The sequence below is a fragment of the Strigops habroptila genome, chromosome 22 (genome assembly GCF_004027225.2).
Source record: "Strigops habroptila isolate Jane chromosome 22, bStrHab1.2.pri, whole genome shotgun sequence".
Classification (NCBI taxonomy): domain Eukaryota; kingdom Metazoa; phylum Chordata; class Aves; order Psittaciformes; family Psittacidae; genus Strigops; species Strigops habroptila.
Window position 1 is genome coordinate 2594926 of NC_044298.2, and position 13757 is coordinate 2608682.

Here is a 13757-nt window from a genome sequence, read left to right on the forward strand (position 1 = left end):
GCACAAGGGGAGGCGATGCCCCGGGGGGAGTCCCCTGGTAGTTCTCCATCCTCCTGGGGCGAGGGGGCACCTCTGTTCCCTTGTGTCTCCCGCAGGAGCTAAAAGGACCTATGTAGATGTCTGCTGGGGGACCTAGTCTTTTAGCTCAAGAGTCAAAGGCTTTGTACTTCTTGTGCTGAAGGCCCCGGGTTCAAGCCGAAAATAGGGCCCAGGTAGATATTGGCTGTGCTGGGAGCTGCGGGGCGGGCGGGCTGGCTGGACGCGGGTGCCTGCAGAGGACTCCCACCACCGCCTCTCACCCTCCCAGGAGCATCGAGTCACCCAACCTGGGCTTCGGCGTGGACCCCTTCCTGCCTCACCTGCTGGAGGACGAGCAGGGGCAGCTCTCGGACCTGGAGCCCGAGCTGGACAGCCAGAACTGGCAGCACACGGTCAGCAGGGACCTGGTGGCCAACCTGCCCCAGAAGGAGATCGACCGGCAAGAGGTGATCAACGGTAAGGAGCCACCGGGCACCCCCGGGACACAAGGGGCACCCTGGGGACACAAGGGGCACCCCGAGGACACAAGGGGCACCCCGGGGACACGAGGGACACTTCTCCACCCCTGTGCCTTTCGCACAGAGCTCTTTGCCACCGAAGGGTCTCACCTCCGCATCCTCCGGGTCCTCGACCTCCTCTTCTACCAGCGGATGAAGAAGGAGAGCCTGCTGTCCCGGGAAGAGCTGGCGCTGCTCTTCCCCAACCTCCCTGACCTGATAGAAATCCACAGTAAGCCTCTTCCCCTTGGATCGTGCTCTTCCCTGCAAACATCCCCTCTGCAGTGGGAGCAGAGCGTGGCCCGTGGCTGTGTGGTCACCCACCACCCCAGAGCAGCCCTGCTGATGGCACGGTGTCATCTCGCCGCTCCAAGCTTTCCTTTCCTTCTCCTGGGAGCAATCCAGAGCCTGTTTTTCCCAGGCTGTGGCAATGCCTGCGTCTGGGATGCCTGGTCTGCACCAGCCTTTGGTGTAGCCGTTTCAGGACATGCTTTTGGTGTCACACTCCTTGACACGCAGCAATCGAAGCCCATCTGGCTCTCGGCTCCTCCTGCCCGTGCCCAGGAGCTGGCAGGGACCCTCTGGGGGGGCTCACACAGACAACTGCTGGCCCTGGCCCCTTGTTCATGTGAGTCCTGTCTGTCCCCCCCATCCTCGTGCAGATTCTCTGTCCGAATCCATGAAGAAGCTCCGGGAAGAAGGACCAATCATCAAGGAAATTGGGGATCTCATGCTGTCTCGGGTGAGGGGGCACAGGGCTGGTAGAGCCCGTCCAGCGTGAAGGGGGTGACATCTCTAAGGGAGGTGGAGGTGACCCCACACTGTCCCCTGGCCATGCTTGGAGCTCAGGGACATCCGGGGGCTCAGGGCCAAGCCTGGGGGTGCCTGAGCCCAGTTCTCCCCTGCACCCCCCCAGTTTGACGGCCTGGCCAAAGAGGAGATCCAGCAGGTCGCTGCTGACTTCTGCTCTTACCAATCCATCGCCCTTGAGCTCATCAAGACCAAGCAGCGCAAGGAGACCCGCTTCCAGATCTTCATGCAGGTTGGTCCTTGTCCTGGTGCTCCCCTGCCTTCCCCTGCTCCCACCTCAAGGCTTCCACCCTCTTCCCCCCACGGCAGGAAGCAGAAAGCAACCCCCAGTGCCGGCGCCTGCAGCTCAAGGACTTGATCATCTCGGAAATGCAGCGTCTGACCAAGTACCCGCTGCTGCTGGAGAACATCATCAAGCACACCGAGGGTAGGGGCTGGGGGGCACCAGGGGACGGTCCCGCCTTGCTCAGCTCCGTGCTCCCATCTCCAGCCCATCCTTGGGCTGGAGGGAGATGATCACATTCTACCACAGGGCTCCTGCCTTTCTGTTGCCATCCAGAGCAAAGGGTGTTGGGGAGGGACACGGTGCCTTCCCAGCAGGAAGAGCCGAGCCAGGGGAGTGCTGGGGGTGGGAAACCCACCATCTCCATGGGGAGCTGTGGGTTGGCAGCGTTCTGTGCCGGGCTGCGGGCGGGAGCCGTGGCAGTGGGGCCAGCCCCATGGCTGGGTGCTGCCGCTGCCCGCTGAGCCGCTGCCCCCTGGGTGCCCATGGCAGCGGGCACCTCGGAGCACGAGAAGCTGTGCCGAGCCCGGGACCAGTGCCGGGACATCCTGCGGCACGTGAATGAGGCGGTGAAGCGAGCGGAGAACCGGCACCGCCTGGAGGGCTACCAGAAGCGCCTGGATGCCACCTCGCTGGAGAGGACCAGCAACCCCCTGGCTGCAGAGTTCAAGGTAGCCCCCAGGTCCCTGCAGCGCCGGGGGGGGTGGGGGGGAGCTGCAGGGCCCCTGCTCAGCTCCATCCGTGGCTTCCCGCAGAGCCTGGACCTCACCTCCCGGTGCATGATCCATGAGGGGCCGCTCAGCTGGCGCGTCAGCAAGGACAAGACTGTGGGTATGGAGCGCTTGATGTGGGGCACTGAGTGCAGGGCTGGGGTGCTCGGTGTAAGAGGGACATGGAGCTGTTGGTGCAAGGCCAGGGGAGGCCACGAGGATGAGCAGGGGCTGGAGCAGCTCCCATGGGAGACAGGCTGAGAACATTGGGGCTGTTCAGCCTGGAGAAGAGAAGCTGCGTGGAGACCTCAGAGCAGCTTCCAGGGTCTGAAGGGGGCTACAAGGATGCTGGAGAGGGACCTTCATCAGGGACTGGAGCGATGGGACAAGGGGTGATGGGTTCAAACTGAAACGGGGGATTTAGGTTGGGTATCAGGAAGTTCTTCCCTGTGAGGGTGCTGGGACACTGGCACAGGGTGCCCAGAGAGGCTGCCCCATCCCTGGCAGTGTTTAGAGCTTTAAGGTCCTTTCCAACCCAAATCTTTCCATGATTCTATGGACCTTCCCCATCACTCCATACCAGCAGCTCCTGCATCCTCGGATCCCCCAGGACACGGGCACCTCACCTCCAAGCCCAGCAGCATTACAGGGACTCCCTTAGCCCTCCCTTTGCCGCATCCATGGCGCCATGGTCCCTCCTGGCTGCAAGGCAGGAGGTTCCCTGGTCAAGCCTCGTCTCCTCTCCCACCCCAGACCTGCACGTGCTGCTCCTCGAGGACCTCTTGGTGCTGCTGCAGAAACAGGATGAGAAACTGGTGCTGAAGTGCCACAGCAAGACGGCGCTGGGCTCCTCGGACAACAAGCAGACCTTCAGCCCCGTCCTCAAGCTCAACTCGGTGCTCATCCGCTCCGTGGCCACAGGTCAGACCAAGGGGAAGCCCATGGGGCTGGCAGTGACCGTGGGGCTGTCCTGTGACCATGGGGGTTGGGGTGAAGCCCGTGCCACGCTCTCACCTTCCTCCTCACACAGATAAACGAGCCCTCTTCATCATCTGCACCTCAGAGCTGGGACCCCAGATCTACGAGCTGGTGGCGCTGACGTCCTCCGAGAAGAACACGTAAGGACCAGCGGGATGGGCCCCGGGACAAGGGCTCCTGGGGAGGCAGGAGCACCCCGGGGAGCTGACGGGGGGCTCTGGGCCCTGCAGGTGGATGGAGCTGCTGGAGGAGGCGGTGCAGAGTGCCACCAGGAACGCCACCTTCCCCCCCAAGCGCCGCACGCCGGAGCCCACCCGTGCAGCAGCCTCAGGGTGAGCAGCCCAGGCCCGGGCCCTGGGGGTTGTGGAGGGAGGGGGGCCGGGGGCCGGGGTCTCGCCTGCTCGCTGTGGGGGCTCCGGTGGTGTCTGCGCCCGGCTCCTGCCTCACTCCTAATGCGCTGCCTCCATCCTCATCCTCGCAGGCTGGTGTTGCAGGACCCCGATGTCTCCCCCCTCCTGTCCCGAGGCAGGGGCTCCGGGGCAGAGGCAGAGGATTGCTCCTCAGGTGAGAGCTCCCCCCAGCCCTGCCTGTCCGGGGGGGCCAGGACGTGGGTCTCACCTCTCCCTGCTCCCCACAGCGGACGACAATCCCCCCGCGCTGCTGGGCAGGGAGAAGCCCCCGGAGGAGCCGCTGAGCAGCGAGGTGGAGGACGGGGAGGAGGAGCTGGCCGCAGCCCCCCTGCCCACAGGGGCTGCTGGGGAGGTGCCTGACCCCCACCCAGCCGCGCGGACGGGGCCCCCCATGTGTCTGCTGCTCCCGGGGCCTGTCAGTGCAGAGGGACTGGCTGAGGCGGCGCTGGAGGATGGTGAGTGCCATGGAGACCCCCTTCTCCTCCTTTTCTTTCTCCTCCTCTCCTCATTCTCTTCCTCTTCCTCCTTCTCTTCCTCCTTCTTGTCCTCTCCTTCTCCTTCTCTTCCTCTTCCTTCTTCTTCTTTTCCTCCTTCTCATCGTCCTCTTCCTCCTTCTCCTTCTCTTCCTCCTTTTCCTCTCCTTCTCTTCCTTTCTTCCTCTTCCTTCTCCTCCTTCTCTTCCTCCTTTTCTTCCTCCTTCTCCTTCTCTTCCTCCTTTTCTTCCTCCTCCTTCTCCTTCTTTTCCTCCTTTTCTTCCTCCTCCTTCTCCTTTTCTTCCTTTTCTTCTTCCTCCTCCTTCTTTTCCTCCTTTTGGTCCTCCTCTTCCTCCTTCTTCTCCTCTCCTTCTCCTCCTCCTTCTCTTCTTCTTCCTTCTCCTTCTTTTCCTTCTTCTCGTCGTACTCTTCCTCCTTCTCCTTCTCTTTCTTTCTTCCTCCTCCTTCTCTTCCTCCTTTTCTTCCTCCTCCTTCTCCTTCTCTTCCTCCTCCTCTTCTTCCTCCTCCTTCTTTTCCTCCTTTTCGTCCTCCTCTTCCTCCTTCTTCTCTTCCTTCTCTTCCTCCTTCTCCTTTCCTTTTCCTCCTCCTTCTCTTCTTCCTCCTTCTCCTTCTCTTCCTCCTCCTTCTTCTCCTCCTTCTCCTCCTTCTCCTCCCTCCCTCGTCCCTTTCCCCCGATGCCAGCCTCCCCCTGGAGGCGCTGAACCCCAGCCCTCCCTTTTCCCCCCACGCCAGTGGAGAGCCTGCGGGTGCTGCTGCTGCGGAGGCTGGTGCCGGGCCGGGATGCGGAGCCCGAGGATGAGCTGACCCCGACGCCGTCGGTCAGCGGGGCCGCGGGGCAGGGCTGGGACTCGCTGCTCTGCCGCCGGGACTCGGCCCTGCAGGAGGCGCTGGCGGAGCCCCCCGAGGACGCGGAGCCGCCGGACGGGGCGGACGCGACGGGGCCGGGGCCGGGGCCGGGGCCGGGGCCGGCCGAGGAGCTCAGAGTCGTCCGGAAAGGTGCAGGGTGGCGGGAAGGGGCCTGGCGGGGCGGGGGCAGCGCGGGGGCACCCCCTCTTCTCCTCCTCCTCCTCCTCCTCCTCCTCCCCCCCCGTCTCCTCTCCCTGACCCGCCCCTGGCTGGGATCTGGGGTCTCGCTGCCACCCGCCTGTGCGAGCGTTGCTGGATCAGGGCTGGGGGCTCACATGGGGGGCTGAGGGGTGCAGGTGAACCGCCGTCTGTGCGCTGTGCACCCCAGGGGTGCTGCTGGTGGGCGCTGGTGATACTGGTGGTGGGTGCTGGTGGTGGGATGCTGACTGATACTGGTGGTGGGGTGCTCATGGGTGCTGGTGGTGGGGTTCTGGTGCTGGGATGCTGATGGATACTGGTGATGGGGTGCTGATGGATACTGGTGCTGGGGTGCTGATGGGTGCTGGTGCTGGGGTGCTGATGGATACTGGTGCTGGGTTGCTGATGGATACTGGTGATGGGGTGCTGATGGATACTGGTGCTGGGGTGCTGATGGGTGCTGGTGCTGGGGTGCTGATGGATACTGGTGCTGGGTTGCTGATGGATACTGGTGATGGGGTGCTGATGGATACTGGTGCTGGGGTGCTGATGGGTGCTGGTGCTGGGGTGCTGATGGGTGCTGGTGCTGGGGTTCTGGTGTTGGGTGCCGCTGCTGGGTGCGGGCCCTGCTCACCCCCTTCCCCCCGGCCCCCCCCCTCTCTTTTCGGGGTGCACAGCCCGGGCAGAGGGGGGCAAGGAGGCCACGCCCTCGCCAGGTAGCAGCCAATCAGAAACTGAGCTGCAGGAAGGAGGCGGAGCTAATGTAGATGGTAAAGAGCCCCCCCATCACCTCCCCGGGGTGTCCCCATTGTCCGTGTGTCCCCTTGTCCATGTGTCCCCATTGTCCCCACAGCCCCAGGAGGCCTCATCCTCTGAGGGCACACGAGCCCCTGGTGGGGGGCACTTGGGGGGGGACACCCTCCCCACACTGTCCCTAAGGACTGTCCCCACAGCGAGGACCTGGAGCGAGCTGGGGATGGGTCCATGTGCAGATCCCACCACAAAGGGACACAACCCACATGTCCCCTGCATGGGGGGGACACAGCGACCCCCCCCCCATGGCACCACCAGCATCCCCCCCGCGGGTCCCTGCCCCCTAACGCTGCGCATCCCCTCTGCAGGCAACTACTTCTATGTGAGCATGCCCGTGGGGCTGCCGCCCGCGCCCCCCCTGAGCCCCCCCCGGGAGCCACCGGCCCGGCCCAGCCCCCCCGAGGCTCCCCCCGGCGACGTGGACCTCATCTTCCGCACCATCGAGCAGCTCACGCTGAAGCTCAACAGGCTGAAGGTGAGCCCCAAACCGGGCATGGGGAGCTTGGGGGGCAGGGGGCACATTATGGGGGTCATTGTGTTTTGTGTCGTGTCCCCCCCCCCTGACGGTGACCCCCATTTCTCTGCTCCAGGCTGTGGAAAGAGCCCACCGGGAGCTGCTGCGGTCGCTGGGGCGCAGCTCCTCGGCCGATGCCACCCCCCTGGGGGGCTCAGCCCCAGAGATGGAGCCATGGGGCCAGCAGCCCCCCAGCCCCGACAGCCCCTTGTCCCGCGCCCTGCGGAGCCTGCAGGGGCCCGCCACCAGCGCCCCGGGTAAGAGCCCCCCCTCCATCCCATCATACCCCCATTGCTTCCATGCGGAGCCCCCCCTCCATCCCATCATATCCCCATCGCTTCCATGCAGAGTCCCCCCCCATCCCATCATACCCCCATTGCTTCCATGCAGAGCCCCCCCATCCCATCATACCCCCATTGCTTCCATGCAGAGCCCCCCCTCCATCCCATCATACCCCCATTGCTTCCATGCAGAGCCCCCCCCATCCCACCATACTCCCCCATTGCTTCCATGCAGAGCCCCCCCATCCCATCATACCCCCATCGCTTCCATGCAGAGCCCCCCCCATCCCATCATACCCCCCCATTGGTTCCATGCAGAGCCCCCCCTCCACCCTTATCCCCTCCTTTCCCCCATTCCCTTCTCCCATCTCTTCCATGCAGCCCCCCCCATCCCCTCACCCCTCTCCCATGTCTTCCAGGCTCCAGAGCCCCCCTGGCCGAGGCCCCCCCTCCTGACCCCGACCTTTAGCCGCAGTGGGGACCCCCCCGCACATCCCTCGAGCCGGGGCGCTGCCAACACCCCCCGAGCCCCATCCCCGTGCTGCAGCCACGGGACCCCCCCACTGCTGTGGGCTGGGCTGGCAGGAGGGAGCCCCCGTTGGGCCCCCCCATGGCACCCATTGGGCCCCCCCGCGGGAGCTGGATCTGGTCTGTATAAATGCACTTTGTTCTGTCCCTCCCCGCTGCGGCCCCCCCCCCGCCTATAAATATGTACGTACGTGCCCCCCCCTGTAAATACCCACCCGCGGCCCCCCCTGCACCGGGGGTGTCCCCCTCCTGGTGACAATCGGTGACCCCAGGGGGAGCCACATCCCATCTCCCCCTCCCGGGTGTCGCGGCGAGGCCGGCGCGGGGGGGCCGATATATATATTATATATAATAGAGCCAAGACTGAGCGGTTGCTGTTGGACCTCCTGGCTCCAGGTTCTTTTCCTCCTTCCCGGATTCTTTTCCTCCTCTCCACCGCGGAGGTTTGGGGTTTGGGGGTGGTTTCCAAGGGGAAGGTGGGGACCCGGCCCCCCGGCCCCCCCGCCCCCCCAGTGCTGTGCGGTGCCGCAGGGACCAGCTCAAGTGCCCGCATCCTGCTCCTCCTCCGGCTCCTGCCCTTTGGGGTCGGGGTCTGGCGGCAGCAGCTCCTGCAGCCGGGCGAGGGCCGGGCTCGTGGGGGGGATGCGGTTCCTCTGCGGGGAATGGGGGTGTCAGACCCACACACTGATACCAGCCCCACACGATGCCAGCCCCATGGTCATACCAGCCCCACATGATGGCAGCACCATGGTGATGGCAGCCCCAGGGTGATGCCAGCTCCACACGGTGCCAGCCCCATGGTGATGGCAGCATCGCACTGATGGCTGCCCCACATGATGGTAGCCCCATATTATACCAGCCCCAAGATGATGCCAGCCCCACACAGTGATATCAGCCCCACACTGATGCCAGCTCCACACGGTGCCAGCCGCATGGTGATGGCAGCGTTGCACTGATGGCAGCCCCACACTGATACCAGCCCCAGGGTGATGTCAGTCCCACATGATGCCAGCCCCACAGTGACACCAGCCCCATGGTGATGCCAGCCCCACGGTGATGCCAGCCCCATGGCACTACCAGCCCCGCACTGATACCAGCCCCATGGCACTATCAGCCCCACACGATGCCAGCCGCAGCCCGAGCTCACCTCCAGCCCGAGGCACAGCAGCCCCTGCTGCCCCGGCACCTTCGGCTGCTTCTCCCGCTGCTGCGCTTCCAGCGCCGCCAGGAAGGCGCCGAGGCCGCGCTCGGACACGCGGTTGTCTGCGGGGGGCCGCGGGGGGGGGGTCAGGACACGCAGCGGGGCCGTGGGGCCGGTGCCCCCCCCCGCCCCACACTCACGGGCCAGGCTGAGGTTGAGCAGCGCCCGGTTCCCGGGCAGCACCACCGCGCCCCGCTGCTGCCGCGCCTCCAGCAGCGCCGCGGGCGGCTCGGCCGCGCCTGCCAGCGGGTCCCGCAGCGAGCGCGGGATCCCCGCGTCCCACCCGCCGGTCCCGCGGCGCGCCCCCGGCTCCGGGCTCAGCCTCTCCTGCGCGCCCGACTTGAGGTCCCGGCTGCGGGTCACCTTCAGCTCCGGCACTGCCAGGAGCGGAGCGGGGATGGAGCTGAGCCGGGACCAGCCCCACCGTGTGCCCCCCAGCCCCACTGTGCCCCCCAGCCTCATCCCGCCCCCCAGCCCCACCGTGTTCCCCGGCCCTACCGTGCCTCCCCAACCTCATCCTGCCCCCCAGTCCTATTGTGCCCCCCAGCCCCACTGTGCCCCCCAGCCTCATCCTGCCCCTCAGTCTCATCCTGCCCCCCATTCCTATTGTGCCCCCCAGCCCCACTGTGCCCCCCAGCCTCATCCCGCCCCCCAGCCCCACCGTGTTCCCCGGCCCTACCGTGCCCCCCAACCTCATCCTGCCCCCCAGTCCTATTGTGTCCCCCAGCCCCACTGTAGCCCCCAGCCCCACCGTGCCCCCCAGCCCCATCATTCCCCCTGGCCCCATCGTTCCCCCCAGCGTCATCGTTCCCCCCAGCCCCATCGTGCCCCCCAATCCCACTGTGCCCCCCAGCCCCACCGCACCCCCAACTTCATCCTGCCCCCCAGCCCCATCGTTCCCCCTAGCCCCATCGTTCCCCCCCCAACCCCATCGTTTCCCCCAGCCCCATTGTTCCCCCCCAGCCCCATCGTTCCCCCCAGCCCCTCGGAGCCTCACACTTCTTGGACTGTTTGACCTCCTCTTTCCGCTGCGACTCCTGCAAAGGACGGGGCAGGGGGCTGCAGGACGGACCCTCTGCCCCATGCACCGCTGGGAGGGGAAGCCGAGGCCCCGCTCACCTTCTTCTTGGGGGCGGCTTTGCCATGCCTGGCCGGGGGCAGCTTGTTGCCCAGGGTGCTGCCGCGCCGGCTCGCCCCGTGCTCGCCGTGGGGCTCCGTCTCCTTTGGGGACTGGGGGGGGGGACACACAGGGACGGGATCAGGGCGCTGGGAGGCCCCCGGGAGCCTCCGCGCGTTCCCGGAGCAGGGATGAGCTTGGAGAGGGGGGGTCTCACCGCGCGGGACCGTCCCATCGCCTCGGCCAGGAGCAGCCGCCGCCGCTGAACCACCTCCTCGTGTGTCAGCGGGAACGGCGCCAGGACCTGCGGGGAGCGGGGCGGGAATGGGGCAGGTCCGGCCGCGCCCCGCACCGCGATCCCGAGGAATGGGGGCACCCACCTCGGCCAGCCGGGAGGCGCCGGCGTCACCGATGTCGTTGCTGGCCAGGGACAGGGAGAGCAGAGAGCGGTTCAGGCGCAGCCCCTGGGGACGGGATGGTGCCGGGTGATGGGTGTTGGGTGCAGGGTGAAAGGTATGGGTACTGGGTGTAGGATGCTGGTGCAAGGTGATGGGTACTGGTGCTCGGTAATGTGTGCAGGGTGCAGATACTGGGTACTGGTGCTAGTGCAGGGTGCTGGTGCAGGGTGCTGGATACTGGGGCTAGGTACTGCTGCTGGGTAATGGGTGCTGGGGAATGGGTAATGGGTGCCGGGTATGGGTGCAGGGTATGAAGTGCTGGGTGCTGGTACTGGTGGTGGGTGCAGGGTATGGGTGATGGCGCTGGGTGCTGGTGCAGGGAGAGGGGCTGGGTGCTGGTGTCGGGTGCCGGGTGCTGGTGCCTCGTGCTGGTGTCGGGTGCTGTGTGCACCCCTTAGGACCCGCAGCCCGTCCCGGTGCCCACCTCCGCGATGTGCTGCGCGCCGAGGTCCGAGACGTGGTTGAAGCTCAGCACCAGCGACTCCAGGCGCTGGTTACAGCTCGTCGGCGTCGAGAGGCTCGTCCCGATGCGCTGCGCGGCCGAGTCCCCGATGCTGCAGCTCCGCAGCGAGAGGTGGCGCCACCTGCGACACGGGCAGCGACATACGGACCACAGTGACAGCACCGCCTGGCTCCGCAGTGGGGCTCTCTAGCTCCGTACCGGGACATCCAGCCCCACAGTGACAGCGCCCTATAGCGCTGCACTGGGACACAGCGCATGGACCCTATAGCTCCGTACTGAGATATAGAGCCCCATAGTGCCAGCACCATATAGCTCTGTACTGGGACAATATAGCTCCATACTGGGACCGTTTATCTCCATACTGGGACATAGAGCCCCACAGTGCCAGCACCGTACAGCTCTGTACTGGGACATAGAGGCCCACAGTGCCAGCACTATATAGCTCTGTACTGGGACTACCTAGCTCCATACTGGAACCATACAGCCCCATAGTGCCAGGTCTGTATAGCTCCATACTGCCTGGGCCCATATAGCTCCACACCAGGACCATATAGCCCTACACTGCCTAGGCCCATATAGATGCTGGGGCTCGACCCGGCTCCGACTCACAGGCTGTCGCTGCCCATCAACAGCTCGAAAGCGGCTTCAGGCAAAGGATTCCCCTCCAGGCTGAGCGTCCTGCGGAGAGCCCCATTCCCGCATTCAGGATCCTCCCTGGCCCCCCCCAGTCCTTAAAGAGCGGTAATGAGGGACCCCCCCCCCGGCCCGGCGCGTACCGCAGGCGGGAGCAGCGCGTTGGCAGCGCCGCCAGCACCGGCAGCAGCGGCTCCGGCAGCGCCACGTTCCAGAGGCTGCGGGGGGACACGATGCCATCAGGGTCCCGCTGCCATGGAGGGACAGGGGGGGCCGCTGCCTGCACCCCCCGTCCCTGCCCGCACTCACTGCACTGCCTGCAGCGCCCCCAGCGCGGGCAGACACTGGCTCAGGACCCCCAGTATGTCCTCCTCGAGCTTCCAGCCTGCGGGATACAGGGATACAAGGCCATGGGGTGGGAATGCCCCAAACGTGGCCTGTCCCCCATTCCCAGCGGGATCCCACGGGGTGATCCCAGCCTCTCCTCATCCCGGGGGCGCTCCAGGACGCACCTCGCAGGAACACGGCGCGGACGCTCCGGGGGTCCTCCTGCTCCCGCTCCACTTGGATGCGGGGCTGGAAGTGGCTGTACCTGTGCTCGATGCGGGACAGCGCCTCCTCCAGCGTCCCCGCGGGCGGCTCCGCTGCGGGAAGGGGACACGGACGGCTCTGGGGGTGCTGCAGCAAAGGACCCTCCCTTTAAAGCCCCCCAGATCCCGCTCACCATCCGCAGGGAAGCTCGGGGCCGGCCGCGGCGTGACCCTGGGGACATGGGCGATGCCGGCGCGGGCGCAGAGCTCCGGGAAGTCCTGCTCCAGGATGCCGGAGCACTGGAACTCCTCTGGGGCAGGGAAAGGGGGGGACACATCAGGGGGTCCCCCCGCAGCCCCCCCCCAAGCCCCTGCCAGGCCCGGGGCTCACCTGGGCCCTGCTCGACCTTCCTCCCCGCGCTCTTCATCTCCTCCTCTGTGGCCACCAGCGCCTTCTCTTTGGTGGCCCGATCGCTCCGGCGCCGCATGACCCACGGCTGGGGGGTAGCGGGGGAGAGGGCTCAGCGGCCCCCCCCCAGCACCCACCGGAGCTCGAACACCCCCATCCCTGCGCTGGGGTGTCCCGGTGCGGTCCCTAATGCGGGTGGGGGTCCCTGTGGGGATGGGAGGGGGTGTCCCAGGGATACGGGGTGCTGGGGGGAGCGTGTCTTGACTGGGGGGTCCCTATGGGGGTCCATGGAAGGGGAAAAGGGGTGTCCCAGTGGCAGGGGGTCCCTGTAAGGGTCTCTTGGAGGGCTTCCTGGGGTGATAGAGGGTGCCAGTGTTGGGGGGGGTCCCTATGGGGGACTCTTGGGGGTCTCCAGGGGGTGATGGAGGGTCCCAGGGTTAGGGGGGTCCCTATGGAGGTCTCTTGGGGGTCTCCAGGGAGTGATGGAGGGTCCCAGGGTTGGGGGGTCCCTTGGGGGTCCCTATGGGGGTCTTCTTGGGGGGGTGAGGGGGGTCGTACCAGGCCTGGTGCCTATGGGGGTGCGGGGGGGTTGGTGGCTCTGGGGTGGAGGAGGCCCCATAGGGGTACGGGGGAGGTGTCCCTATGGGAGTCTCCTGTGTGTGGGTCCGATGCCCAGGCCTTATGGGGATGCGGGGGGGTCCCTATGGGGTGCGGGGAGTCCCTATGGGGGTGAGGGGGGTCTCTATGGGGTGTGTGTGGGTCCCTATGGAGTGCGGCAGGTCCCTATGGGGGTGCGGGGGGTCCCTATGGGGTGCGGGGGTGTCCCTATGGGGTGTGTGTGGGTCTCTATGGGGTGCGGGGCGTCTCTATGGGGTGCGGGGCGTCTCTATGGGGTGCGGGGGTGTCCCTATGGGGTGTGTGTGGGTCTCTATGGGGTGCGGGGCGTCTCTATGGGGTGCGGGGGGTCCCTATGGGGTGTGGGGGGGCTCTCTATGGGGTGCGGGGGGCCCCAGGGCCGGGGTCACCTCTGGGGATCCCGGGGGGGGGTCCCGGGGCCGGCGGCGACCTCGGTGCTTGGCAACGCACCGCGCGCGAGGGGCGGGGCCGCGCCTGCGCGGGGCGGGGCCGAAACGGGAAGGGGCGGGGCCCTGCAGGAAGGGGCGTGGTCTGTCGGGAATGGGGCGCGGTGCTGCCTCCTGGCGCTGGGCGGCGGTACTGGGAGCGCTGGGCTGTGACCGGGCTGTGACCGAGCCCGGGCTGGGGCCGTCACTGGACCATCACTGGGCGCTTCCTGGCCCATTACTGGGCCTTTACTGGGACCCTTACTGGTCCACTTCTTGTTCCATTACTGGGTCTTCGCTGGGGTCATCACTGGACCACCACTGGGCCCTTACTGGTCCGTTCCTTATCCCACTACTGAGCCTTTACTGGTCTCATTACTGGGTCTTTACTGGGATCATCATTAGACCATCTCTGGACCCTTAGTGGTCCATTAGTGGTCTGGAGCCCACCCCTGTCCCATCCCTGGGTGCCCCCAGCACAGTC

The 13757-nt window shown here is 66.3% G+C and overlaps 2 protein-coding genes across 3 annotated transcripts in view; one reads left to right on the forward strand and one right to left on the reverse strand.

The window, feature by feature from the left end:
- The window catches only part of ARHGEF11 (Rho guanine nucleotide exchange factor 11), a 25746-nt gene extending 17963 nt beyond the window's left edge, over positions 1 to 7783 (forward strand). The window contains exons 25-41 of the mRNA XM_030474082.1: positions 308 to 495; positions 622 to 768; positions 1199 to 1278; positions 1453 to 1578; positions 1656 to 1773; positions 2122 to 2300; positions 2385 to 2460; positions 3093 to 3260; positions 3370 to 3457; positions 3548 to 3649; positions 3799 to 3881; positions 3955 to 4182; positions 4954 to 5217; positions 5943 to 6035; positions 6387 to 6553; positions 6669 to 6849; positions 7293 to 7783. Coding sequence (XP_030329942.1) covers positions 308 to 495; positions 622 to 768; positions 1199 to 1278; positions 1453 to 1578; positions 1656 to 1773; positions 2122 to 2300; positions 2385 to 2460; positions 3093 to 3260; positions 3370 to 3457; positions 3548 to 3649; positions 3799 to 3881; positions 3955 to 4182; positions 4954 to 5217; positions 5943 to 6035; positions 6387 to 6553; positions 6669 to 6849; positions 7293 to 7342 — 2338 coding nt within the window. The 3' untranslated portion in view covers positions 7343 to 7783. The remainder of the gene's footprint in view (positions 1 to 307; positions 496 to 621; positions 769 to 1198; positions 1279 to 1452; positions 1579 to 1655; positions 1774 to 2121; positions 2301 to 2384; positions 2461 to 3092; positions 3261 to 3369; positions 3458 to 3547; positions 3650 to 3798; positions 3882 to 3954; positions 4183 to 4953; positions 5218 to 5942; positions 6036 to 6386; positions 6554 to 6668; positions 6850 to 7292) is intronic.
- On the reverse strand, positions 7744 to 13300 carry LRRC71 (leucine rich repeat containing 71). Of its 2 annotated transcripts, XM_030473950.2 has the most exons (15): positions 13238 to 13292; positions 12195 to 12300; positions 11998 to 12114; positions 11786 to 11917; positions 11583 to 11658; positions 11417 to 11491; positions 11250 to 11318; positions 10602 to 10761; positions 10100 to 10183; positions 9937 to 10023; positions 9722 to 9832; positions 9600 to 9639; positions 8743 to 8979; positions 8549 to 8664; positions 7773 to 8054 (listed from the first exon to the last, which is right to left on the reverse strand). In XM_030473950.2, the coding sequence occupies exons 2-15, from the start codon at positions 12289 to 12291 to the stop codon at positions 7941 to 7943; spliced, it is 1515 nt and encodes a 504-aa protein (XP_030329810.1). In that variant the 5' UTR covers positions 12292 to 12300; positions 13238 to 13292; the 3' UTR covers positions 7773 to 7940. The 2 variants fall into 2 exon arrangements, with proteins under 2 accessions (XP_030329808.1, XP_030329810.1); XM_030473948.1 differs by having other exon boundaries at positions 7744 to 8054; positions 9600 to 9832; positions 13238 to 13300.
- Between the last annotated feature and the right edge of the window lie 457 nt (positions 13301 to 13757).

What these genes read in the sequence shown, in the direction of transcription:
- LRRC71 (XM_030473948.1), bottom strand. Translation starts at nt 12,291, where the DNA reads ATGCGGCGCCGGAGCGATCGGGCCACCAAAGAGAAGGCGCTGGTGGCC. An exon ending in GGTCAAACAGTCCAAGAAGT is followed by an intron (nt 8,980 to 9,599) that starts GTGAGGCTCCGA and finishes CGCTCCTGGCAG; the next exon opens with TGCCGGAGCTGAAGGTGACC. An exon ending in TGCTGTGCCTCGGGCTGGAG is followed by an intron (nt 8,055 to 8,548) that starts GTGAGCTCGGGC and finishes CATTCCCCGCAG; the next exon opens with AGGAACCGCATCCCCCCCAC.